The 25951-nt window shown below is 47.4% G+C and overlaps 3 protein-coding genes across 4 annotated transcripts in view; 2 read left to right on the top strand and 1 right to left on the bottom strand.

Moving 5' to 3' along the window:
* The window catches only part of LOC134294686 (zinc finger protein 180-like), a 110344-nt gene extending 101161 nt beyond the window's left edge, over positions 1 to 9183 (top strand). The window contains exon 2 of one of the 2 annotated variants that reach the window (XM_062966279.1): positions 7727 to 9183. In XM_062966279.1, coding sequence (XP_062822349.1) covers positions 7904 to 8875 — 972 coding nt within the window. In that variant the 5' untranslated portion in view covers positions 7727 to 7903 and the 3' untranslated portion in view covers positions 8876 to 9183. The remainder of the gene's footprint in view (positions 1 to 7726) is intronic. The other variant, XM_062966280.1, reaches the window with a different exon arrangement.
* On the top strand, positions 469 to 15882 carry LOC134294685 (zinc finger protein 180-like). Its single transcript, XM_062966278.1, has 2 exons — positions 469 to 614; positions 13526 to 15882. The coding sequence occupies exon 2, from the start codon at positions 13709 to 13711 to the stop codon at positions 14687 to 14689; it is 981 nt and encodes a 326-aa protein (XP_062822348.1). The 5' UTR covers positions 469 to 614; positions 13526 to 13708; the 3' UTR covers positions 14690 to 15882.
* Positions 15883 to 21933: 6051 nt separating this feature from the next.
* LOC134294651 (zinc finger protein 420-like) lies at positions 21934 to 25936 on the bottom strand. The gene has a single exon (XM_062966243.1). It carries the CDS (start codon positions 24742 to 24744, stop codon positions 23215 to 23217), a length of 1530 nt encoding a protein of 509 aa, XP_062822313.1. The 5' UTR covers positions 24745 to 25936; the 3' UTR covers positions 21934 to 23214.
* Positions 25937 to 25951: the final 15 nt, after the last annotated feature.

Raw genomic sequence — 25951 nt, 5'->3', positions numbered from 1 at the left:
CTACTCCCACCACTTTCACATGACACAAACAACCAAATACAGTAGAGTCTCATCCAAGCTAAACGGGCCAGCAGAAGCTGTACATACTAAACATCAAGACAACCATACAACAGACATTCAATACCACCACTAACTCAAATTTCTCACCAACACCACCAGACAACGCCACAGCAACGCACAGCTAGTAATAAATAAATAAACCTCTAAATAAATAAACACATCAATAAATAATCCTGGCGGGGGGGGGGGTGGACGGGGGGGGGCTGGCCTTGGCCCCGGGGAGAGAGAGAGAGAGAGAGAGAGAGAGAGAGAGATGCCTCGCCCTCCCTCCTGCGCCTCCTCTCTCTCTCTCTCTCTCTCTCTCTCTCTCGCCCGTCAATCAAAGGAGGGGGAGCGGCACGTAGCCAATGGGGGTCCTCCGGTGGGCGGGGCGTCCCGGGCTCAGCCAATGGGAGGGGCGGGGGCGGGCTCCGGGGAAGGAGGAGGACGAAGAGGGGGAAGATGGCGGCGCCTCGCTTCTCCTGAGGCCTGGTCTGTGTTTCTGAGGCGGAAGGAAGGCAGGCGGCGGAGGGAAGAGGACGGAGAGGCCGAGACAGAGACAGAGAGAGAGAGAGGTCTGTGGGGAGACGGAGGGAGGCTCGCCTGGGGTGCCCGGGGGGGAGGCGGAGGGGCCCGGCCTGCTTCGGGGCGTGAGGGAAGGAAGGCCGCGGGAGGGAGTCCGTGAGGCCTGGCCCGTCCCCGGCTGCCTTCGGGGCTCTCGGAGGAGGGAGGGAGGGAGGGAGGACTACAACTCCCAGGATGCCCTCCTCCCAAGACGGGTCTCCACGGGACGCCTCACGGCCTGAAGGTCTGCTCCAGTTGTGTCCCTTCATCTGTCTCTCCCGTTGTGTTTACATTGTCCATCTGCTCTGTTGTTTATGGGATTTCAATACCTTGTCAGCCGCTTTGGGTCCCCTGAGAGAAAAGAGAGGGATGTAAATAGAGATCTATTATTATTATTATTATTATTATTATTACTTTATTATGACACAGCAAACAAGATAGATCTGCTGGATTTCGTTTCACAAAATCCCAAGTCGAGCACTTCCCAAGGGTCTAGGACTGTGTGATGTAATTTCGGATGATGCGCGCAGATCCCAGCAGGGTGGCCTCATTATTATTATTATTATTATTATTATTATTATTATTATTATTATTACTATTGAACCAGGCCTGCCTGCACAGCTGACCATATTGGGCCTGTCTGCCAAGCCTGGTCCAGACCTGACCTCATCCGGGTTCCCTCCTTTCTGGCTGCAGGTGAACTGCAACTCCCAAAACCAAGGCCCATTCCCAGGGACCCCTGCAGGGCCTTCAGTGGGTCAAGGGGCTTCTCTGGGCCAAGTCCGGTCCCGGTCCGTGGTCGGTGGGGGTCACTCTCACTCCCACCCCAGAGCCAAGGCCCACTCCCACCGACCCCTTCCCTGCAGGAAGGACTCCCCTCCCCCTCCCTCGGGGCCTCCTTCCCCATGTCCACACGGGGCTCCTCTCCAAATATATCTGCATCTCGTGGTGCCAGGTCTGTTCAGCGTCTTCTGAGCCGCTCTGTCTTCTGAGTGCCCAGGGGGAAGACTCTCATCTGGTCTCAGTCCTGCCACTTTTGGACTCTGGCTTGCTGAGGTCTTCTTGTGAGTATCTCTGTAGATCTTAGGAAGCTGTGTCTTGATTTAAGGCCTTGGCATGCTGCCTGATAGCTGAACTGGGGATGGGCCGGAGTTGTCACAGCCTTAGTCTTTTCATTACTGGCAGCTAATTCCCGGCGGATGTCAGGTGGTGCAATGCTAAACAGTATAATTTCTCCAGCAGTACACACCCTGTCATAATGTGGCATGTCTCCTTAAGGGGCACATCCGCTGTTTTAACATTGTGGGATGTGTTCCACGCTGGGCATTTATTTATTTACAGTATTTATATTCCGCCCTTCTTTCTCACCCCGAAGGGGACTCAGGGCGGATCACATTATAACACACATAGGGCAAACATTCAATGCCCATAAACACATCAAACAGAGACTGAGACAGACAGACGCAGAGGCAAGTTAACCTTCTTCTGAGGGGATGTTTGATTCTGGCCACAGGGGGGAGCAGCTGCTTCATCATCCACTCTGACGGCACTTCCTCATTCCAGGTCGTAAATTAGTTAATCTTGCCTCCCCACTTTATAAGTGGTACCTTATCTCCTACTTGATAGATGCAACTATCTTTCGGGTTGCTAGGTCAGCAACGAGCAGGGGCTATTTTTTTATTTTTAATTGATGGGTGCTCACCCCGCCACGGGCTGGCCTCGAACTCATGACCTCATGTGGCATGCGTACTCAGCCACAGAGTAGCCAAACGCAAGGGCAGATGTCTTCACCACGCCTGGTTGTGATCCCCAGGGTGTGCCAGTCAGCTGTCATACGATGTTATTTCCAGCGCCCCCTTGTTGCTTGATAGCCAAGCAGTGCTTCTTATAGGTCAGAGTCCAGGGTGACTCCCAAATACCTTGGTGTGCGGCAATGCTCCAGTGGGATTCCTTCCTGGGTCATCCACAGAGCCCAACTTGCAGCATGCAACCAGCCCCTCCCAAGGGGAACCAGAGGATCCCAGAGTGGGGAGGAACCCACAGAAGGGCCACCCTGCCCGGCCCCCTCCTTTCTTTCCGCCAGGCAGGCAGGCAGGCAGGAGAAGCACCACAAAAGCAGCCCCGACAGATGGCCACCCAGCCACTGTTTCAGAACCTCCAAAGGAGGAACCTCCCACCACTGAGCAGCCCTTCCTGAGGTTCGGGTGGATCTCCTTCCCTGTCCTTGGAACCCACGGCTCCGCTGAGGCCTCGTCTCCAGGGCAGCAGAAAGGAAGCCCCCTCCCTCTTCCTTGGGGCCTCCTTTCCGATGTTTGCATGTGGCTCCTCTCCAACCCCCTCCTCTTCATTTCTGGAGGCTCAACAGACCCCACTTCTCTTTCAGCCAGTGGTTCTCAACCTTCCTGATGCCGTGACTCCTTAATATAGTAGTTCCTCATGTTGTGGTGACCCCCAACCATAACATTATTTTCGTTGCTCCTTCGTAACTGTCATTTTGCTACTGTTGTGAATCGTAATGTCAGTCCTTGGAAGGTGTAGGACACAAAGCAGGCTCACACAGGTATTCCGTGGATACACTTTATTGAAATCCTTCTTGCCAAGATGAAAGCGAAGCTACTACTGACAGAGATCCGCCCAGACCTCAGCATATCAAACTACTACTTCCCCCCGACCCCCCTTCCACATTCACACCTATCTGTCAATAGTTCTTTCCCAGGCTCAGAGGCCACAGCAGTCCACAAATCAATCCTCCCAGCCAGATGGCCCTTATCATTTAGGCTATCTCCATTTGAATTGCTCTGGCAGGATGAGAACAGGTCAGCTTAGTGTGAATGCTGGGTGGTCAGGTCCTGACAATCTGATATGCAAGATATCTTTTCATTCACTGGACCACATTTGGCAATACCCGAAGTGCTCAAATTTGAATACTGGTGGGGTTGCGGGAGTGGGATTATATAAGGGGGTTACTCTGTTCATTATACCAATTCTTTTTAGACTTTCCTTTATTTTCTATTAAAATACACTCTGGTTTCCACTCTAATTTCTTATCCTCTTCTTCTAGCCCAGTGGTTCTCAACCTGGGGTCCCTCCCCAGATGTTTTTGGCCTTCCAGTCCCAGAAATCCTAACAGCTGGTAAACTGAACTGGCTGGGATTTCTGGGAGTTGTAGGCCAAACACACCTGGGGAGGGACTCCAGGTTGAGAACCACTGTTCTGGCCCTTCCAGTTTTCCTTGCTTCGCTAATCCTTCCACTACGAACCTTATTTGATTGGCATGATCATATAATTTAGTATTTGGGAGACCTAACCCTTTTTATGGTTTATACCATTTAGTTTTATTTATTCTGACTCTTTATTTCCATTACAGTCCATGTTTAATATAATCTGCCATTTTTAAAATTTTTGGTCCAGATTATTATAAGGTAGCATCTGTATCTACCCTGTTTCCCCGAAAATAAGACATCCCCGAAAAATAAGACCTAGTAGAAATTTTGCTGAATTGCTAAATATAAGGCCTCCCCCGAAAGTAAGACCTAGTAAAGTTTTTGTTTGGAAGCATGCCCAGCGCCTGCCGAACAAAACATCAGAGCATGCAGGATTGATACCAGTTGTACATGGAAATAATGGTAGTAACAAGAAATTCTTGATAGGATTTACAGTTTCTCTGGTTATGCTGATTTGTGATGACAACTACTGTACAGTATATAATAAATGTTCATTTTTTTGTTCAACAATAAATGTGAATTCTTCTTCATGGAAAAATAAGACATCCCCTGAAAATAAGACCTAGAGCATCTTTGGGAGCAAAAATTAATATAAGACACTGTCTTATTTTCGGGGAAACACGGTATATATCTATATCTACCGGGCCCTAGGGAGGTACGCCTGGAAGCTACAAGGCGTAGAGCCTTTTCGATCTATGCTCCAATTCTGTGGAACTCATTGCCTCCATATATTAGAGGAATGTCGGAGTTGCGACCTTTTGGAAAAGCGCTCAAGACTTGGCTGTTTGGTTGTGCATTTAAGTAAATCAGATCTAATTTGCCAAATAGTCACTGATGAATGTTTTTAGGTTGAATGTTTTTATGTTGAATGATATTTTAAATTGTAAGTCGCTCGGAGCACTCTGGTGGAGAGCGACTAATTAAGAAATAAAGTGAAGTGAAATCTAATCTAAATTTAATCTAAATCTATCTAAATCTAATCTAAATCTATCTAAATCTAATCTAAATCTATCTAAATCTAATCTATCTAATTAATCTAAATCTAATCTAATCTAAATCTATCTATCTAAATCTAAATCCATAATAAAAGCGAAAACCTGTATGTGTGTATGTGGCACGGTTGTCCGCTCACACAGACAGCCTCTGGCCTCCACAAACAGGCTATACTTCCCAGGCCTGAGAATCCAGCAAGTCACCTCTTTGCACTGACGTTACGGTTACAGCGAACGCCATGAACATGTGGCCCAGCCCCTACCAATGTCCTTCCCAAACACTACGGCCCACCACCCAAGGAATGCTTTCATTTGGGGACCATTTCATCCTAGATTTTACTTTTTCTTCCACCACAGGCAGGCATCCCAGGGTTCTCCTGTGGAATTTGCATGGCCCCGCCCACTGCCCTTCCCTTTCAAATCTCTCTGCATAACCAACAGAGAAGGACTGAGCTGCAGCTAAACTTACTGGAGGAGTTTGGGGATTAACTGCACATGGTGAAATTTATAGTTCACCCCACATCAAGTCAGAGCACTGTGACTTCTACTGGGGGATTTAGAGGAGTTGTACTTCACCTACACCCAGAATGCTATGAACCCAAACAATGATGTGTCTGGGCCAAACTTGCCATGCAGACCCGATATGCCCAGATTTGACTACTGGTGTGTTTGGAGGGGAATTGGCCTGGAAGTTGGGGAGTAGTAGGTAGTGAGATTTATAGTTCACCTCCAATGAATGAGCACTTCAATAATGACTATATTTTTAATCTTTCCTTTTAAGGATGGTTTTGGGTCTCTTTATGAAAACTTTTACTCCCCCCACCACCACCACCTTACCCACCTCCTGAGTTTTTTTCCCCTAGGCTGATGGTACTTTTTTTGCCTCCCTCACTGAGGCAAAAAACTACCACCAACAGGCTTCGGCCTACTCACTCTAACAGGCATGACACACATAGTCCCCATGACCTACTATACATCCTGGCGCTGTTTGGAGTGGGATGGATGATGGACTTCCATATGGGAGTTGTAGTTCACCTGCACCCACTGAACCCCGCTGATCCTGGACCTAGACTAAACTTGGAACACAGGAAAACAATGCCTTTCTCAAAGAACCTGGGCACCGCTGGGTCCCCAAGCTAGTCCATAATAAAAGTGAAAACCCGTATGTGTGTATGTGGCACGGGTGTCCGCTCACACAGACAGCCTCTTGCCTCCACAGACAGGCTACAGTTCCCAGTGCTGAGAAGCCAGCAAGTCACTCTTTTCCACTGACATTGCGGTTACAGCGAGCTCAATGAACATGCAGCCCAACCCCTGCCAATGTCCTTCCCAAACACTACGGCCCACTGCCCAAGGAATGCTTTCATTTGGGGACAATTTCATCCTAGATTTTGCTTTTTCTTCCACCACAGGCAGGCATCCCAGGGTTCTCCATTGCTGTGGAATTTGCATGACCCCGCCTACTGCCCTTCCCTTTCAAATCTGTCTGCATAACAAACACAGCAGAACTCAGAAGGAACTAAACTTATTGGAGGAGTTTGGGGATTGACTGCACATGGTGGAAGTTGTAGTTCGTCTTGCATCAAGTCAGAGCACTGCTGTGACCCCTACTGGGGAATTTAAAGGAGTTGTAGTTCACCTACAGCTAGAACGCTATGAACGCTATGATGGGCCTGGACCTAACTTGCCATGCATACCTGATGTGCCCACATTTGGTGGGTTTTGAGGGGAATTGGCCCAGGCATTTGGGAGTAGTAGGTACTGGGATTTATAGTTCACCTGCAATCAAACCCCACCAGTGATGGACCAGGACCACACTTGGCACCCAGAGCCCCCATAACTAATAGAACATATTGGACAAGTTTGGGGAAAAGGGACTTATAGTTCACCTGCATCCAGAGAAAAAGTGACCCCCACTGACAATGGACCAGGACCACACTTTGCACAGAGAAGCCTCATGACCAACTGAACATACTACAAGGGTTTGTGGGAATGGGCCTTGATTTTGGGAGTTGTAGTTCACCTGTATCCAAAGACCGCAGAACCCAGCCAAAGACCAGAACCCAGCCTTCACCTGCTGAAAAGCCTTTCCCCACAACAGAGGGCAGGAAATAGAGGCGGAAATGGACAGGGGTGGAAAGGGCTGGGCAGGAAGGAGGGTTTCCCGACTGATCTGTGCCTGTGAATTTGCATGCCGTCCTGCGGCTCAACCAAGGGAGTGAACAGCCCAACGGGGACTTAGTTCAGGCGAGACCAGTTCTGTGGACATCTCAGCATGCCTAAATGGGGTGTTGAATTTGCCAGGCAGGAAGTCAATGTCTTTGGGTATTTGGGGTTACTTTGAGAGATGTAGGAAATTTGGTGGCAGCAGGGGTCTAATGTGGGATGCACAGGAAACGGACGTGGGATCCCTTGTGGCCTGAAAGGGAATCTAGACATTTATGAAATCATCAATAAAGGGATCATTGTGCCTCTTAATATTTAACTTATTCTGGTAATTCATGGAAACCCTTTATTCAGAGTGAATGATGCCCCGTCTCTGGCCTGTCTGACTGTCTGCCTTTTGTTTCTTTAGCCATGTTTAGGTCAAGCCAAAAAAATCAATGTGGCTCTTTACTATTGTACGAAAGTCCCTTTTTCTTCCATCCATCCCTCTTTCCTTCCATCAATCACTCACTTTCATCCTCCCTCCCTTCTTTTCTTCTCTCCTTCTGAATCCATCCCTTATTGTCCATCAATCTGTGATAACCTTTGCCTTGTTTCTGTGTGTCCTTGAGACCCTTTATATCTTCATTTCTTGGTGTTTCCATTTTCAACATGAGCCATGAATGGAAAAGAGGATCATCTTGGAAATAAAGGAAGTTTGCAGCGTCATGTTTAACCTTTTGCTTCTTCTTTCTTGATCAGGGAAATGAAGACCCTATGAAGTCACCACAGGCATAAAAAGAAAATATCTATTGGAGATTGAGGAATTTGGAAATCAAAGGGCAATAATGAAAGAAATCCTGGGGGAAGAAGAAATCCTCTCTAGGTGCCAATCTTGTGGAACTCAATTTTGATTAAAAAGAAAAAGGTAACACTCACATGTCTGTAACGCAGTCAATCATATACATAACTGTCAACATGGAGGAGAAACCCTTTGAGTGTGGAAAGAGCTTCAACTGGAGGAGCTATCTGCTACGGCATGAAAGGACTCACACTGGGGAGAAACCCTTTGAATGCCTGGAGTGTGGACAGAGTTTCACTCAGAGTTCAGGCCTACGTTCACATCAAAGGACTCACACTGGGGAGAAACCCTTTGAATGTCTGGAGTGTGGACAGAGTTTCACTCAGAGTTCAGGCCTACGTTCACATCAAAGGACTCACACTGGGGAGAAACCCTTTGAATGTCTGGAGTGTGGACAGAGTTTCACTCAGAGTTCTGGCCTACGTTCACATCAAAGGACTCACACTGGGGAGAAACCCTTTGAATGTCTGGAGTGTGGACAGAGTTTCACTCAGAGTTCAGGCCTACGTTCACATCAAAGAACTCACACTGGGGAGAAACCCTTTGAATGTTTGGAGTGTGGACAGAGTTTCACTCAGAGTTCAGGCCTATGTTCACATCAAAGGACTCACACTGGGGAGAAACAATATAAATGCTTGGAGTGTGGACAGAGCGTCACTCATGGTTCAGGCCTACGTAGACATCAAAGGACTCACACTGGAGAGAAACTCTATACATGCCTGGAGTGTGGACAGAGCTTCACTCAGAGTTCAGGCCTACGTAGACATCAAAGGACTCACACTGTGGAGAAACCCTATACATGCCTGGAGTGTGGACAGAGCTTTGCTCAGAGTGGAAGTTTACATTCACATCAAAGGACTCACAGTGGGGAGAAACCTTATAAATGCCCGGAGTGTAGACAAAGCTTTGCTCAGAGTGGAACTTTACATTCACATCAAAGGACTCACACTGGGGAGAAACCCTATAACTGCCTGGAGTGTGGACAGAGCTTCGCTCATAGTTCAGGCTTACGTAGACATCAAAGGACTCACACTGGGGAGAAACCGTAGAAATCCATGGTGTGTGCACAGAGCTTTTCATGGAATAAGGTTATACATACACATCATAGAATTCACCCTGGAAAGAATGGTGTTAATTGACACCAGAGTGTCATTCTAACATGTACAAAAGCAACTCTTGCAAATTTTGGAAATGCAAGCTCAAAGTTGGGACATTTCATCACATGTTGTGTATTGTAGAAAGATTGAACTAAAATACGTTCCATTCTGGAAGGAAACAAGGTTAAATGAAACTAGAGTTTTATATGTTGAGAATGTTGGATGATCAATTAGAATAAAAGTATGGGTAGTTACGGCGAGATACTAAAGTAAGAATTGATTGTACACAGGGATGGAAGGAATGTTTTATTCCAAAGCAAAAACAATGGCTTATGAAGACCTGCAAATTAGCCACAACGAACAAACTGACAACAACAACATGGGCAAAGATGGCGCCGAGGAGGTGGAGGGTTCCTGTTGAGCTCCGTGGTGAGATTCCTCAAACTTGGACTTTCAATCTGCTCCCCAATTCTCTAACTTACCTTAGTTGCATAGCTACTTATAAGACATCTCAGGGCACAGAGAGGACCTGACAAAGACATCAGTAGTAGCAACTAGGTAGAGAAGGAGGAGAAGTAGAAGGAAGAACGAATTGGGTTGAGCGTGGTGCCGCCATTTCAAACGCGGCCTAGAAACCCTGGAATGTTGATATATGACCGGAGTCCTCGGAGCTCATAGAAAATAAAGATCTAAGAGAGTATGTCATGGAGCCAAATCCCAGGGCTGAATTTCCAAGCCCTGAATCTGGCTTCATAACATAGATAGCCCTGCAAGCACCTGGCGGGAGAAGATAAACGAGCCTGGGAACTCAGGGTTGAAAGTGTAAACAATTATTATTGATGTAGTGTGTGGGAATGGTAGTAATGTGATCCAGAGGGTGGAGTTTGATGATGATATTTACGTGTGATATTACGTTGCATCAGAAGTGATATAATTGAGTGTATGTAAACATTAGGTCATTCTCGACTTTTCCAAAGTCATGTATTCTTCAATAAAGATTGGATTTGAGAGCAGTAATCTTTAAAAAAAAAAAAAAATAAGTCGAGAATCCAGTTCTCACCCTCCTGCGGAATTCGCAGTGAAGTGATAATGAGTGGAGAAGGAGATCAAAGCCCAAATGGAGCAGGGAGGCCTTTGCAAGGGGCCCGGCCGTTGGGAGAAGAGACGCTGCAAGCCATAGCTTCCTCTACGGGGTACCCCAGGCCGGACGGCGTGACCCAGAGGATTCCCAGGGGAGGAAGAGGCGTCTCTGCGGCTGCAGAAACCAGTTGGGGATCTGGAGGAAGCATGCCGGAGACCGTGGCCCTGCGGTTATCCATCCTGGAAACAAATTTATCCAGGCTGTCGGAAACCGTGGGGAGGTTGGTGCCGCTATTGGAAGAGAATCTCCAAAAGGAGCCCATCCGATATGGCGCCGAGAGAGAGCCAAGTAAAGAAGGAGATTGGAGCCAGAGGGGCCAGCGAGCGTCAACGCAGAGTCCCGTGGCGGCGAGGGGCGAGGGAGACGAGGAATATTGGCAGGAGCTGGAGTTCCGAGACAGAATGGCGCGCGAAGTGGAGCGCCAGCGGGCTCTGGGAACTCTGAGGCCGCCATCTCCAACAGAGCTCCCAACCCCCCGGATGGGCGTCGGGGTGGAAAGACCACTGGGGCCAGGGATCGGGTCCAGTGGATTAGCAGACGAAGGCGGAGAGGAGCAAGAGATCCAGGAAGAGGAGGAGAATGTGCTGTACGACGAGGGAAGACGAGATGCGGGGGCTACAGCGAGACCCGTGTGCGGATGGGTGGAAGGGCCGACAGCGGCGGCAGAATTTCGGGAGCCGCGCAGAATGACCACCGGAGTGGGGCGCGGCGTGTTCAGAGGGGCCGCCCAAGGTAACCCGATGCAACCCTTCCCCATGCCTCCTAGACAGCATCAACGGGCCGCAGAATGGATGCCAAGGAGGGAAGATCTCAAACTAGAATACGGAGGGGAATCAGCTGAATTGAACTTTTTTCTAATTAGCATCAGAGGATACATGGAAGACAATGCACACACATTCCCCTCCGAAGCAAGCAGGGTTCGAGCCATCGGCAACACACTAAAGAGAGGAGCTGCGAGCTGGTACGTGCAACTACATGCCAGACGCGACCCATGCCTGAGGTCAGTGCCCCGCTTCCTCGCCGCGCTGGAAAACCGGTTCAGAGACCGGCTAGAGCAACTGAGGGCTCGAGACCAGCTTAAAGGAATAAAGCAGAGGGACAAAACGGTGCCCGAGTACGCAGAGGAGTTCCTCCACCTCGCGGAAAGGGTACCAGAGTGGTCTGAAGTGACCAAAGTGGAAATATTTAAAGAGGGACTACGCCCCGAGGTTTTCAGCTGGGCAGCGCACAGAGATGACCCCGAGACGCTCCAGGGATGGATTCAACTAGCGGGGCGCGTTGAATCCACCCTGGCCCAAGTGAAGCGTTTCAGAGGCAGCGGCGGCCAGCAAAGACCGGTGGCGAGAGGCCGAGGAGAAACGAGGAAGCAGGAAAGGTCCGGAGGGAGGCCGGGGATTCCCTCCAGAGGAGACGACAACAAACCTAAACAGGGATGCTTTGTGTGTGGGAAGACGGGCCATCGAGCAGCAGATTGTTGGGCACGGAAGGGGGAGCCGCCAAAACCCTCAAAACCCAAGCCAGCAACCGGGAGGCGTGCGGAGGAGGAGGTGCAAGCCCCTGAATCTTCGGAAAAACTGGTGAGTCGGGACAAACGCATGATAGTAGTGCCAATCTGCATCTCGGGGCTAGAGAATCGGGCCACCTGCAAGGCATTCGTGGATTGTGGTTGTTCTAGAAACATTATAACTCCGGAACTAGCAGGAGCGCTGAAATGCCAGCAGATGGCGCTTGACTCCCCAATTGCATTTTCGCAGCTAGATGGATCAGTTGCTGCTGGGGAAGTATCTACAAAGGAAATACGGGGGGTCCCATGTAAAATAGGCAAATGGGAAGGAAGAATATCCTTTGTGATAGCCCCTATTGCCACATACCACGTAATATTAGGGATACCATGGCTCGAACAGGCAAATCCTGAAGTAGATTGGAGAGGAAAGAGCCTAGCATTTAAAGAACAGCAGACGCAATGGGAGATAAGCAAAATTGCAGAAGAGGAGGACGAGGGAGATGAAGCAGGTGAAATAGACCCACAGCTATTGCCACCTGAATACAGAGACTTTGTGGATGTTTTCAATCAGAAAGAGGCAAGTTTGGAGATTGACTGCACATGGTGGAAGTTGTAGTTCGTCTTGCATCAAGTCAGAGCACTGCTGTGACTCCTGCTGGGGAATGTAGAGGAGTTGTAGTTCACCTACATCTAGAACGCTATGAACCCAAATAATGATGGGCCTGGACCTAACTTGCCATGCATACCTGATGTGCCCACATTTGGTGGGTTTTGAGGGGAATTGGCCCAGGCATTTGGGAGTAGTAGGTACTGGGATTTATAGTTCACCTGCAATCAAACCCCACCAATGATGGACCAGGACCACACCTGACACACAGAGCCATCATAACTAATAGAACATATTGGACTAGTTGGGGGGGAAAGGGACTTATAGTTCACCTGCATCCAGAGAAAAAGTGACCCCCACTGACAATGGACCAGGACCACACTTTGCACAGAGAAGCCTCATGACCAACTGAACATACTACAAGGGTTTGTGGGAATGGGCCTTGATTTTGGGAGTTGTAGTTCACCTGTATCCAAAGACCGCAGAACCCAGCCAAAGACCAGAACCCAGCCTTCACCTGCTGAAAAGCCTTTCCCCACAACAGAGGGCAGGAAATAGAGGCGGAAATGGACAGGGTGGAAAGGGTTGGGCAGGAAGGAGGATTTCCCGACTGCGCTGTGCCTGTGAATTTGCATGCCGTCCTGCGGCTCAACCAAGGGAGTGAACAGCCCAACGGGGACTTAGTCCAGGCGAGACCAGTTCTGTGAGCATCTCAGCATGCCTAAATGGGGTGTTGAATTTGCCAGGCAGGAAGGCAACGTCTTTGGGAATTTGGGGTTCCTTTGAGAGATGTAGGAAATGTGGTGGCAGCAGGGGTCTAATGTGGGATGCACAGGAGACGGACCTGGGATCCCTTGTGGCCTGAAAGGGAATCTAGACATTCATGAAATCATCAGGAAAGGGATCATTGTGCCTCTTAATATTTAACTTATTCTGGTAATTCATGGAAACCCTTTATTCAGAGTGAATGAAGCCCCGTCTATGGTCTGTCTGACTGTCTGCCTTTTGTTTCTTTAGCCGTGTTTAGGTCAAGCAAAAAAAAAATCAATGTGGCTCTTTAGTATTGTACGAAGATCCCTTTTTCTTCCATCCATCCCTCTTTCCTTCCATCAATCACTCATTTTCATCCTCCCTCCCTTCTTTTCTTCTCTCCTTCTGAATCCATCCCTTATTGTTCATAAATCGGTGATCACCTTTGTTTGTTTCTGTGTGTCCTTGAGGCCCTTCATATCTCCATTTCTTGGTGGTTCCATTTTCAACATGAGCCATGAACGGAAAAGAGGATAATCTTGGAAATAAAGGAAGTTTGCAGCTTCATGTTTAACCTTTTGCTTCTTTTTTCTTGATCAGGGAAATGAAGACCCTATGAAGTCACCACAGGCATGAAAAGAAATTATCAGTATCTAGTATAGATTTAGGAATTTGGAAACCAAAGGGCAATAATGAAAGAAATCCTGCGGGAAGAAGAAATCCTCTCTAGGTGCCAATCTTGTGAAACTCAATTTTGATCAGAAAGAAAAAGGGAACATTCACATGTCTGTAACGCAGTCAATCATATACATAACTGTCAACATGGAGGAGAAACCCTTTACATGTCTTGAGTGTGGAAAGAGCTTCAGTTGGAGGAGCCATCTGCTACGGCATGAAAGGACTCACACTGGGGAGAAACCCTTTGAATGTCTGGAGTGTGGACAGAGCTTCACTCATAGTTCACATCTACGTTCACATCAAAGAACTCACACTGGGGAAAAACCCTATAAATGCCTGGAGTGTGGACAGACCTTCGCTCGTAGTTCAGGCCTTCGTTCACATCAAAGGACTCACACTGGGGAGAAACCCTTTGAATGTCTGGAGTGTGGACAGAGCTTCGCTCGTAGTTCAGGTCTACGTTTACATCAAAGGACTCACACTGGGGAGAAACCCTTTGAATGTCTGGAGTGTGGACAGAGCTTCACTCAGAGTTCAGGACTACGTTCACATCAGTGGACTCACACTGGAGAGAAACCCTATAAATGCCTGGAGTGTGGGCAGAGCTTCACTCACAGTTCAGGCCTACGTTCGCATCAAAGAACTCACACTGGGGAGAAACCCTATACATGTCTGGAGTGTGGACAGACCTTCACTCGTAGTTCAGGCCTACGTTCACATCAAAGCACTCACACTGGGGAGAAACCCTATACATGTATGGAGTGTGGACAGACCTTCACTCACAGTTCAGGCCTACGTTCGCATCAAAGAACTCACACTGGGGAGAAACCCTATAAATGCCTGGAGTGTGGACAGAGCTTCACTCATAGTTCAAATCTACGTAGACATCAAAACTCTCACACTGGGGAGAACCCCTATACATGTCTGGAGTGTGGACAGACCTTCACTCGTAGTTCAGGCCTACGTTCACATCAAAGCACTCACACTGGGGAGAAACCCTATACATGCCTGGAGTGTGGACAGAGCTTTTCTCTGAGTGGAGCTCTACGTTTGCATCAAAGGACTCACAGTGTAGAGAAACCGTAAAAATGCAAGGAATGTGGTCAGAGCTTTTCAAGAAATAACATAATACATAGACTTCATAGAATTCACCCTGGAGAGAATGGTGTTAATTGACCTCAGAGTGTCATTCTAACACGTAGAAAAGCAACTCTTGCAAATTTTGGAAATGCGGGCTCAAAGTTGGGACATTTCATCACATGTGATGTATTGTAGAAAGCCCCCTCGATGGATTGTCACCTTGTCATGGTGAGGGGGCTTGCGTGTTCCAGTGAACCTGCGGGCACAACCACCGGAGTCATGAACTCCCAGGAGTGGCCACAGGGGAGGATCCAGACCAAGAACAATCCGAAGACCCTAAGATCTCAACGGCGGAGCAGGCGGAGGATAACATGGTACGGTTTCGTATGTCCCTGCTCCCCGTGGTCTCCATTCCCTTTATCTTTCTCACCCGAGTTTGTATCTTTGTATTCATGTGGCCGGCCCTGTTTTTACTGTTTCTTTGATTTGCGTTGTAGTATATATTGTATATTATTACTTATTGTATTGTTTAATTGCTCTATGTTATGTTGTATTTATACTTGTTATATTGTTTTGCTCTAGGCATGGCCCCATGTAAGCCGCCCCGAGTCCCCGTTGGGGAGATGGTGGCGGGGTATAAATAAAGTATTATTATTATTATTATTATTACGGTTCGGGACCTGCCTGTCTTCGTGACCGCGTCGTCCCCTATGAACCCACCCATTCGCTGAGATCTTCTGGGAAGGCCCTCCTCTCACTTCCGCCCTCCTCACAACTGCATTTGGTGGGGACGAGAGAGAGGGCCTTCTCGGCCGTGGCTCCCCGACTCTGGAACTCCCTCCCCAGGGAGATGAGGTTGGCTCCCTCTCTACCTTCCTTCAGGAAACAACTGAAGACTTGGATGTTTCGGCAGGCCTTTGGAGATACAGTCATTAATTAATCAGCCCCAGAGGGTTTTTAATAATCTATCCCGTTTTTATTACGATTTTACCATTTATGTGTTTTAAATGCAATTTTTTATCCTGTATTTTTGTTTTAATTGATATATTGTATTACTGTTTTATCTTTTTATAGTGTGATTTGTATTATGTTGCCTATGTTTTGTTCTATGTTGTTTGGGCCTCTGCCCCATGTAAGCCGCCCCGAGTCCCCACGGGGAGATGGTGGCGGGATATAAATAAAGTTTGATTATTATTATTTATTATTATGTTACAATTGCTGTGAAGGTGGAAGAAGGCTGCAACAGACTGAGGAGCCACTGTCGTTGTGTATTCACACCACTGCTGGAACCTCACTCTGTGAAGACTGTGTGTTGACCGGCCGTGCACCGACCTCCACACATTCAAAAAAATCACGCACAGGCATCTTCCAAGAAAAATTACTGGAAGACCATCATCCTCGAACTACGAGGGATCGCCTAAGAAGAATTGTAGAAAGATTGAACTAAAATACAGTGTTCCGTCACTTATCGTGGGGGTTATGTTCCAGGACCACCCGCAGTAAGTGAAAATCCGCGAAGTTGGGATGCTATATATTTATACATTATTTTAGTACAGTAGAGTCTTACTTATCCAACATAAACGGGCCAGCAGAATGTTGGATAAGCGAATATGTTGGATAATAAGGAGGGATTAAGGAAAAGCCTATTAAACATCAAATTAGGTAATGATTATACAAATTAAGCACCAAAACATCATGTTTAACAACATATTTGACAGAAAAAGTAGTTCAATATGCAGTAATGTTATGTTGCCATTACTGTATTTATGAATTTAGCACCAAAATATCACTATGTATTGAAAACATTGACTACAAAAATGCGTTGGATAATCCAGAAGGTTGGATAAGCGAGTGTTGTATAAGTGAGACTCTACTGTAGTTATACACTATTTTGTCACGCTCACTTCAAGCGATCAGCATGAACGCAGATCAAAGACAGCTGCTATCAAAACCAATCTTTATTGAAGAACACACGACTTGGAAAAAGTCGAGAATGACATAATGTTTACATACAATCAATTTTATCACCTTTGTTGCAACGTCACATCACACGTAAATATCATCACCAAACCCCACCTCCTGTATCACATTTCTACTATTCCCACACAAACTACTCATTATAATTGTTTTGATTTTCACCCCCAAGTTCCCATGCTCTGCTGCCAGGTGTTTTCATGAGACATCCAGGAGTGTTGTTGTTATGGCTCCAATTCCAGAGCTTGCAGACTCAGCTCTGGGAATTGGCCCCATGACATGGCGCCCCCCCTTTCGCCGACCTCTTCTTCTGTGCTTCCTCCGTCACGACTCTGAAACAAATCAAACATGAACACTATGTATCCATTTTATCCAAAGTACCCATATACTTTTTTAACAAGCTGCGATGGAATACTGGATGTATTTTCCCCAAACTTTTTGGCAAGGATAATTGGAAAGTCACTTCGTTTATGACATCCTGTATTCTGAAGGGTCCAATGAATTTGGGGCCCAGCTTTTTTGAAGGTAGACCCAGTTTGATGTTTTGCGTGCTTAGCCACACTAAGTCCCCCTTCTCCAGTTTATCGCCTTCCATCCTTTTCCTGTCTGCGAATGTTTTATATTTTTTGTGTGCTTCCTTTAAGGATGCGGTCACCTGACCCCAACATTCTAGCATTTGGGCTTTCCATTTTCCTGCCCCTGCTTCTTCATTCTCTGCCCACCTTGGCAATTGGGGCAGAGGCTGAATCTCATACCCGTAAACTACTTCAAATGGGGTTTTATTTGTTGCAGAATGGACAGTAGAATTAAAGGCTAGTTCAGCGAAGGCTAGCCACTTAGACCAATCGTTTTGTCTCATATTAGAGTATATGCGAAGGAATTGCCCAAGCGTCTGCTGGGTACGTTCTACAGCCCCGTTTGTCATGGGGTGGAAAGCAGAACTTAGGCTCCTTTCTGCTCCTAGCATTTCCAAGAATTTCCCCCAGAATTTTGCCGTAAATTGAACACCCCTATCGCTGATCACCCTACTAGGACATCCATGAAGTTTGTAAATGTGGTTTATGTATAATTCAGCCAGTTTCTCTGCTGATGGTAATTTCGCAAGTGCTATGAAGTGAGCCTGCTTGGAAAACAGGTCTAACACTGTCCATATATAACGATGTCCTTTGCTGACAGGCAATTCCCCCACACAGTCTATGGCTACACATTCCCAAGGCCTGGTAGGTTCTGCCACCGGTTGCAACAGTCCCATTGGCTTCCCTCCCCTCGATTTATTCATGGCACAATCATCACATTGGGTAACATAATTTTTTATGTCCTTTCTCATCCCTGGCCACCAACAATGTTTTGCTATTGCCTTCGTTGTCTTTGTAATCCCCATATGACCAGCGCTCTGGTTATTATGAAAACGATGCAAAATCTTAGTCCTTAACATTGCTGGAATATACAGTTTCTTTTTCACAAACCAAACTTCTCCCTTCTTCTCCCCTTTTTCTGTGTTGGATGAAATCCACTGATCCCTTTCATATGATTGTATTAGTTCCTTTTCCCAACTATCCCCTTCGTCAAATTTGACTACGGCCGTACTCTCCCTTTGAGCTTGTGCCCTTGTACTGACAGCTAAACCCCATTGTCTTTCGGAAAACAAAGTTCCTTCCTTTGCTGTGGCTACATCCTCGTGTTGAGGCATGCGTGAAAGGGCATCGGCCAAGACATTCTGTTTTCCTTGGAAAAATTTCAGTTGGAAATTGAACCTGCTGAAGTATTGTGCCCATCTAATTTGTTTGGGGGATAATTTTCGTGGGGATTTTAAGTACTGGAGGTTCTTATGATCAGACCAGACTTCAAATGGAATTTCGCTCCCTTCGAGGAAGTGTCGCCAACATTCCAATGCCTTTAATATAGCTAATGCTTCTTTTTCCCATATGGGCCAGCATTTCTCAGTTTCGCTAAATTTTCGTGATAAATACCCACAAGGTTTCAAATTCCCATTTTGATCCTTTTGCAATAATACCGCCCCATATGCACAATCCGAAGCATCACAATGGATTATGAAGGGACTCTGGATATCAGGGTGCTTTAGGACAGGTTCCTCCGTAAAGCGTTCTTTAAGGGTTTCAAAAGCCTTTTGGCATTCTGGCGTCCAACTCAGTTTGGCGCCAGGGGCTTTCACTTTTGCCGTCTCCCCTTTCCCCTTTGTTTTTAAAAGTTCGGTAAGGGGTGCGGTTATTTGCGCAAAGCCTTTTATGAACGATCTATAAAAATTTGCAAACCCCAGAAATGATTGCAATTGCCTCCTTGTTTGAGGTACTCCCCATTCCTTTACGTCTGATACTTTAGACGGGTCCATAGCTAATCCATCCGGAGATATCCGATACCCCAGAAAGTCAATTTGTGTCTTGTTGAATTCACATTTGGAAAGTTTTGCATACAGCTTTGCTTCCCTTAGTTTTTGCAAAACTTCCCGGACCAGTTCCACGTGTTTTTCTTTGTCCTCGCTTACGATAAGGATATCATCCAAAAATATGAATACTCCTCGGTACAACAGTGGGTGCAAGATTTCATTTATAAGCTGCATAAAGCAAGAGCCTCCATTTTTTAATCCAAAAGGTAAAATTTGATATTCAAAAAGTCCGAATGCGCAGGAAAATGCAGTTTTCCAAGTATCCTCGGGTTTGATTCTTAATTTATGATACGCTTCGATTAAATCGAGTTTGGTAAATATACTCCCTTTCTTTAACACGGTAATCAGATCTTTTACTAATGGCATAGGGTATTTATTGTCCTTTGTAATTGCATTTAAATTGCGATAGTCAATGCACAGTCTTAAAGAGTTGTCTTTCTCCTAAATAATACGGGGGCTCCCAAAGGGGAGCTGGATGGCTTAATGAAGCCCCGCGCCAGGTTTTTATCAATATATTTCCTCAATTCCTCCTTCTCCTGAACAGACATAGGGTAAACCTTTGGTTTAGGTAAGTTTGCCCCTGGGGTTATTTCGATCCCCACTTCTATATTCCTTTTGGGAGGTAATTTACTTGCTTCTTTCTGATTGAACACATCCACAAAGTCTCTATATTCAGGGGGCAACAGTTCTTGGTTTATTTCCTCCGGTTCATTTCCCTCGCTCTCTTCCCCTGCTATCTTGCTTATTTCCCATTGTGTTTGTTGCTCTTTAAATGACATGCTCTTTCCCCTCCAATCTACTTCGGGGTTTGCCTGCTCCAGCCACGGGATCCCAAGTATTACATTATACGTGGCAATAGGGGCTACCACAAAGGATATTCCTCCCTCCCACTTGCCTACTTTACACGGGATCCCCTGTATTTCTTTCGTGGATGCCTCCCCAGCAGCAACCGATCCGTCCAATTGCGCGAACGCAATCGGAGCTTTCAGTTCAGTTTGCTGGCATTTCAGCGCCTCCGCTAATTCTGGAGTTATAATGTTCCTAGAGCAGCCGCAATCCACGAATGCTCTACAGGTGGCTCGATTCTCTAGCCCCGATAGGCAGATAGGCACTACTATCATGCATTTGTCTTGACTCACCAGCTGCTCCGGGGGTTCTGGGGCTCGCACCTCCTCCTCCGCTCGTCTCCCGGCTGCTGGCGTGGGTTTTACGGCTTTGGGGGGCTCCCCCTTCCGGGCCCAACATTCTGCCGCCCGATGGCCCGTCTTTCCACACACAAAGCATCCTGTCTTGGGTTTGTTGTCGTCTCCTTTGGAGGGGATCCCGGGCCGCCCTCCTGGTCGCTCCTGCTTCCGCGTTTCTCCCCGACCCCTCGTTGCCGGTCGCTGCTGGGCGCCGCCGCTCCGAAAGCGCCTTACTTGGGACAGGGTGGATTCAACGCGCCCTGCCAATTGAATCCATCCCTGTAATGACTCCGGGTCATCTCTGTGCGCCGCCCAGCTGAATATCTCGGGGCGCAGTCCCTCTTTGAATATCTCCACTTTGGTCACTTCGGACCATTCTGGTACCCTTTCTGCGAGATGGAGGAATTCTTCTGCATACTCGGGCACCGTTTTGTCCCTTTGTTTTATGACCTTAAGTTGATCACGGGCTCTTAATTGCTCCAGCGGGTCTCTGAAACGGTTCTCTAGCGCGGCCAGGAATTGGGGCACTGACTTCAAGCACGGGTCGCGTCTGGCATGTAACTGCACATACCAGCTGGCCGCCCCCCTTTTTAGGGTATTACCAATGGCCCGAATCATGCTTCCTTCGGAGGGGAATGTGTGCGCATTGTCCTCCATGTATCCTCTGATGCCAATGAGGAAAAAGTTCAGCTCGGATGATTCCCCTCCGTATTCCAATTTGAGCTCCTCTCTCCTAGGCATCCATTCTGTGGCCCGTTGTCTCTGCATGGGTGGTCTGGGGAAGAGTTGCATCGGGTTCCCTTGGGCGGCCCCTTTGACCACGCCGCGCCCCAGCCCGGCGGTTGTTCCCCGCGGCTCTCAAAATTCTGCCGCTGCCGTCGGCCCTTCCACCCATCTGAATGCGGGCCCTGCTGTAGCCCCCGCACCTCGCCTTCCTTCGTCGTACGGCGCATCCTCCCCATCTCCATGGATCTCCGGCTCCTCTTCGCCTTCCTCCGCCAACCCACTGGACCCGATCCCTGGTCCCAGCGGCCTTTCAACCCCGACGCCCATTCGGGGGGTTGGGAGTCCTGTTGGAGTTGGCGGCCTCAGAGTTCCCAATGCTTGCTGGCGATCCACCTCGCGCGCCATCCTCTCTCGGAACTCCAGCTCCTGCCAGTACTCCTCGTCTCCGTCGCCGCCTGCCGCTGCTGGGCTCTGCGTCGATGCGCGCTGGCCCCTCTGGCTCCAAGCCTCGTCCTTACTCGGCTCTCTTTCGGCACCGTATCGAGTGGGCTCCCTCTGGAGATTCTCTTCCAACAGCGGCACCAATCTTCCCACGGTTTCCGACAGCCTGGACAAGTTGGTCTCCAAGATGGACAACCGTAGGGCCACGGTCTCCGGCATGCTCCCTCCAGACCCCCAACTGGTCTCTGCAGCCGCCGAGACGCCTCTTCCTCCTCTAGGGATCCTCTGGGTCACTCTGTTAGGTCTGGGGTAGCCGGTAGAGGAAGCGATGGCTTGTAGCGTTTCCTCTCCCAGCGGCCGAACCTCTGGCAGGGGCCCCTCTGCCCCCTTCGGGCTCTGGTCGCCCCTTCCACTCATTGTCACTTCACTGCGACTCCGCAGGAGGGTGAGAATGGGATTCTCGACTTAAATGTCACGCTCACTTCAAACGACCAGCATGAACGCAGATCAAAGACAGCTGCTCTCAAAACCAATCTTTATTGAAGAACACACGACTTGGAAAAAGTCGAGAATGACATAATGTTTACATACAACCACTTTTATTACCTTTGCTACTACGTCACATCACACGTAAATATCATCACCAAAACCCCACCCCCTGTATCACATTTCTACCATTTTCACACAAACTACTCATTATACTTGTTTACATTTTCACTCCACCAGTTCCCAGGCTGTGCTGCCAGGTGTTCCAGGAGCGCGCTTTGTTATGGCTCCAATTTCCAGAGCTTGCAGACTCAGCTCTGGGAATTGGCCCCAGCATCCATTTCCACCTCAGGATCCCCACATAAATCCTGCTCAGAAGACTCCCCATCAGTCTCCCTGACCCTTTTCCTAAACAAATCCTCCAATGAGCCCTCCTCGCGAGGGCTTTTCCTTCCTCTCCTAATCCCACCACTATCATTCACAGTCTCTGAAGGCGCATTCACAACAAGAATACTTTGAATACAGTAATAGAAACTCCAAATTATTAGCCAAGGCAGCACACATTAGAAAGGAAAAAATTAATAACATCCATTAAAGACAAGGAAGGTAAGAATCATACAAGGATGGAAGACAAAATATTAACTTTTCCAAGATCATATCAAGAACTATACTTGGCAAAAGAAAACTCCAAAAGTAAAATAGAGGAATATATTGAGAAATATTGGAAAATAAAGATCCAGGAAACAGATAAATTAGTTATGGAACTAAGAGTATTAAAACAAATAAAATTAATTTATTTGCAGAAGATACCCATTTATCAGTGGAAAACCCAATACAACAATGGGGAAAAAATGAAAATTACCTAGAAGAATTTGGGAAAATTAAAAGTTTTGCAAATTAACTGGAACAAGTCAGAAGTGTAGTTATTTAATTATCACTAAGAAGAGATTTAAAAAATAAAACAGGAGGGGATAATTAAAATTAAAGACAATTAAGGATCTGGGAATAAATGTTATAGAGAATTAGAAGATTTAGATACTAATAATTTTATTAAACTAAGAAAGGAAATAAATATACAATTATTAGAATATGCTAAACTCAAATTGATGTCTATTCCATGAAAAGCTCTGTCCACACTCCATGCATTTCTATGGTTTCTGCCCAGCGTGAGTCCTTTGATGGGAACGTAGTGCTGAACTTCGAGCAAAGCTCTGTCCACACTCCAGGCAGTTATAGGGTTTCTCCCCAGTGTGGGTCCTTTGATGTCAACGTAGTTCTGAACTATGAGCAAAGCTCTGTCCACACTCCAGGCATTTTTAGGGCTTCTCCCCAGTGTGAGTCCATTGATGTGAACGTAGGCCTGAACTATGAGTGAAGCTCTGTCCACACTCCAGGCATTTATAGGGTTTCTCCCCAGTGTGAGTCCTTTGATGTGAACGTAGTCCTGAACTCTGAGTGAAGCTCTGTCCACACTCCAGGCATTTATAGGGTTTCTCCCCAGTGTGAGTCCTTTGATGTGAACGTAGTCCTGAACTCTGAGTGAAGCTCTGTCCACACTCCAGGCAGTTATGGGGTTTCTCCCCAGTGTGGGTCCTTTGATGTCTATGTAAGCTTCCCTTCTGAGTGAAGCTCTGTCCACACTCCAGGCAGTTATAGGGTTTCTCCCCAGTGTGGGTCCTTTGATGTCTATGTAGATGTGAATTATGAGTGAAGCTCTGTCCACACTCCAGGCAGTTATAGGGTTTCTCCCCAGTGTGAGTCCTTTGATGTTTATGCAAGCTTCCCTTCTGAGTGAAGCTCTGTCCACACTCCAGGCAGTTATAGGTTTTCTCCCCAGTGTGAGTCCTTTGATGGGAACGTAGGCCTGAACTATGAGCAAAGCTCTGTCCACACTCCAGGCATTTATAGGGTTTCTCCCCAGTGTGGGTCCTTTGATGTGAACGTAGTCCTGAACTACGAGCAAAGCTCTGTCCACACTCCAGGCATTTATAGGGTTTCTCCCCAGTGTGAGTCCTTTGATGTGAATGTAAGGTTCCCTTCTGAGAGAAGCTCTGTCCACACTCCAGGCAGTTATAGGGTTTCTCCCCAGTGTGGGTCCTTTGATGTCTATGTAGATGTGAATTATGAGAGAAACTCTGTCCACACTCCAGGCATTTATAGGGCTTCTCTCCAGTGTGAGTCCTTTGATGTCTATGTAAGCTTCCCTTCTGAGTGAAGCTCTGTCCACACTCCAGGCAGTTATAGGGTTTCTCCCCAGTGTGAGTCCTTTGATGTCTTTGTAAGTGTCCATTCTCAGTGAAGCTCTGTCCACAATCCAGGCATTTATAGGGTTTCTCCCCAGTGTGAGTTCTTTGATGTGTATGTAAGTGTCCCTTCTGAGTGAAGCTCTGTCCACACTCCAGGCAGTTATAGGGTTTCTCCCCAGTGTGAGTCCTTTGATGTGAACGTAGAGCTGAACTCTGAGTGAAGCTCTGTCCACACTCCAGGCATTTATAGGGTTTCTCCCCAGTGTGAGTCCTTTGATGTGTATGTAAATTTCCCTTCTGAGTGAAGCTCTGTCCACACTCCAGGCAGTTATAGGGTTTCTCCCCAGTGTGAGTCCTTTGATGTGAACGTAGAGCTGAACTCTGAGTGAAGCTCTGTCCACATTCCAGGCAGTTATAGGGTTTCTCCCCAGTGTGAGTCCTTTGATGTGTATGTAAGCTTCCCTTCTGAGTGAAGCTCTGTCCACACTCCAGGCAGTTATAGGGTTTCTCCCCAGTGTGAGTCCTTTGATGTGCCTTCAGCTTTCCATGCTGACTAAAGCTCTTTCCACTTTCGATACATTTATATGCTTTCTTCTCCATGTCAGCAGTGTTATGTATATTTAATTCTAAAAAGGACACTTGATTCTTGTTTTTCCCTTTCTGATTACTCACAGCAGTGGGTTCAAATTACAGGAAAGTGGATTCTTCCTGAACATTAAGAACTTCCTGACTGTTAGAGCTGTTCAGCAGTGGAACTCTCTGCCTCAAAATGCAGTGGAGGCTCCTCTGGAATCTTTTAAACAGAGGTCAGATGCTCATCTGTCAGGGGTACTTTGCACGTTTCCTGCACGGCAGAGGCCTGGACTGGGTGCCTCATGCAGTCTCTTCCGACTCTATGGTTCTACTCTATAATCCAAAGTGAATGTAGGAATTCTGCAGGATCAGCCACTTGAGAGGAATCCTTTTTCCTAGGGGACTGGTTTTCTTACTGCACTTTGGTTTCCAAATGCCTCAATATCTACTAGAAGCTGGTTCATTTCCCATCACGGCAGGGGTGACTCCAGAGAACTCTCATGTCCTGGTCAAGAAAGAAGAAGCAAAAGGTTAGACATGAAGTCGCGTACCTCTGGCTCAAGGTAACAAAGCAAAAAGGGAAAGAAGAAAGGAAAGGTGGAAGGAAGGGAGGAAACACAGAAGGAGGGAACTGAACCCTTTTCCCATATTGGAGGACCACACTAATTTCATTGGGTCAAATCCAAACATGGTTAAAGGAACACAAGGCAGGCAGAATTCCTCCCAACATTCAAGGGTGTAACCTATTCTGGATCATGGATTTCTGTGAATTACCAGTATTGTGCTAAATGCTCAAAGGAAAAAGGATTTCTTTATTGGTTGTGTCATTATCTCCCCTGCCACAGGGACCCCCAACTCTGCTTCCTCGGCATCTCAAAGGGTCACTCCGGCCACATTTCCCAAATGAATCTTCCAAACTAAGAAGGACCTGCCTTCTCAACTGGCTAATTCACAACCACGTTCACAAATTGAGTCCATGCTGAACTAAGTTCCATTAGGCATTCTTGCATTCCCTCTGTTGAGCCCATGATGAGATGCAAAGACAGGCACAGCTCCAGCCACAAAGCCTCCTTCCTGCCGACTCCCTTCACCTTTGCCCACTTCCCCCTTTCCTTCTTTTTCCTCCATCCAGGGGAAATCCAAAGAAAACTGGAGGCCATGGAGAGAAAAGGTCTTCCTTGGATGCCTTTGGGAAGAACCTTCAAGGGGTCTCCACATGGCCTGAAAGGTTATC

The sequence above is a fragment of the Anolis carolinensis genome, unplaced genomic scaffold (assembly GCF_035594765.1).
Source record: "Anolis carolinensis isolate JA03-04 unplaced genomic scaffold, rAnoCar3.1.pri scaffold_18, whole genome shotgun sequence".
NCBI lineage: Eukaryota > Metazoa > Chordata > Lepidosauria > Squamata > Dactyloidae > Anolis > Anolis carolinensis.
Note: the sequence above shows the minus strand (reverse complement) of the source record. Positions and strands in the feature narration are given on the sequence as shown.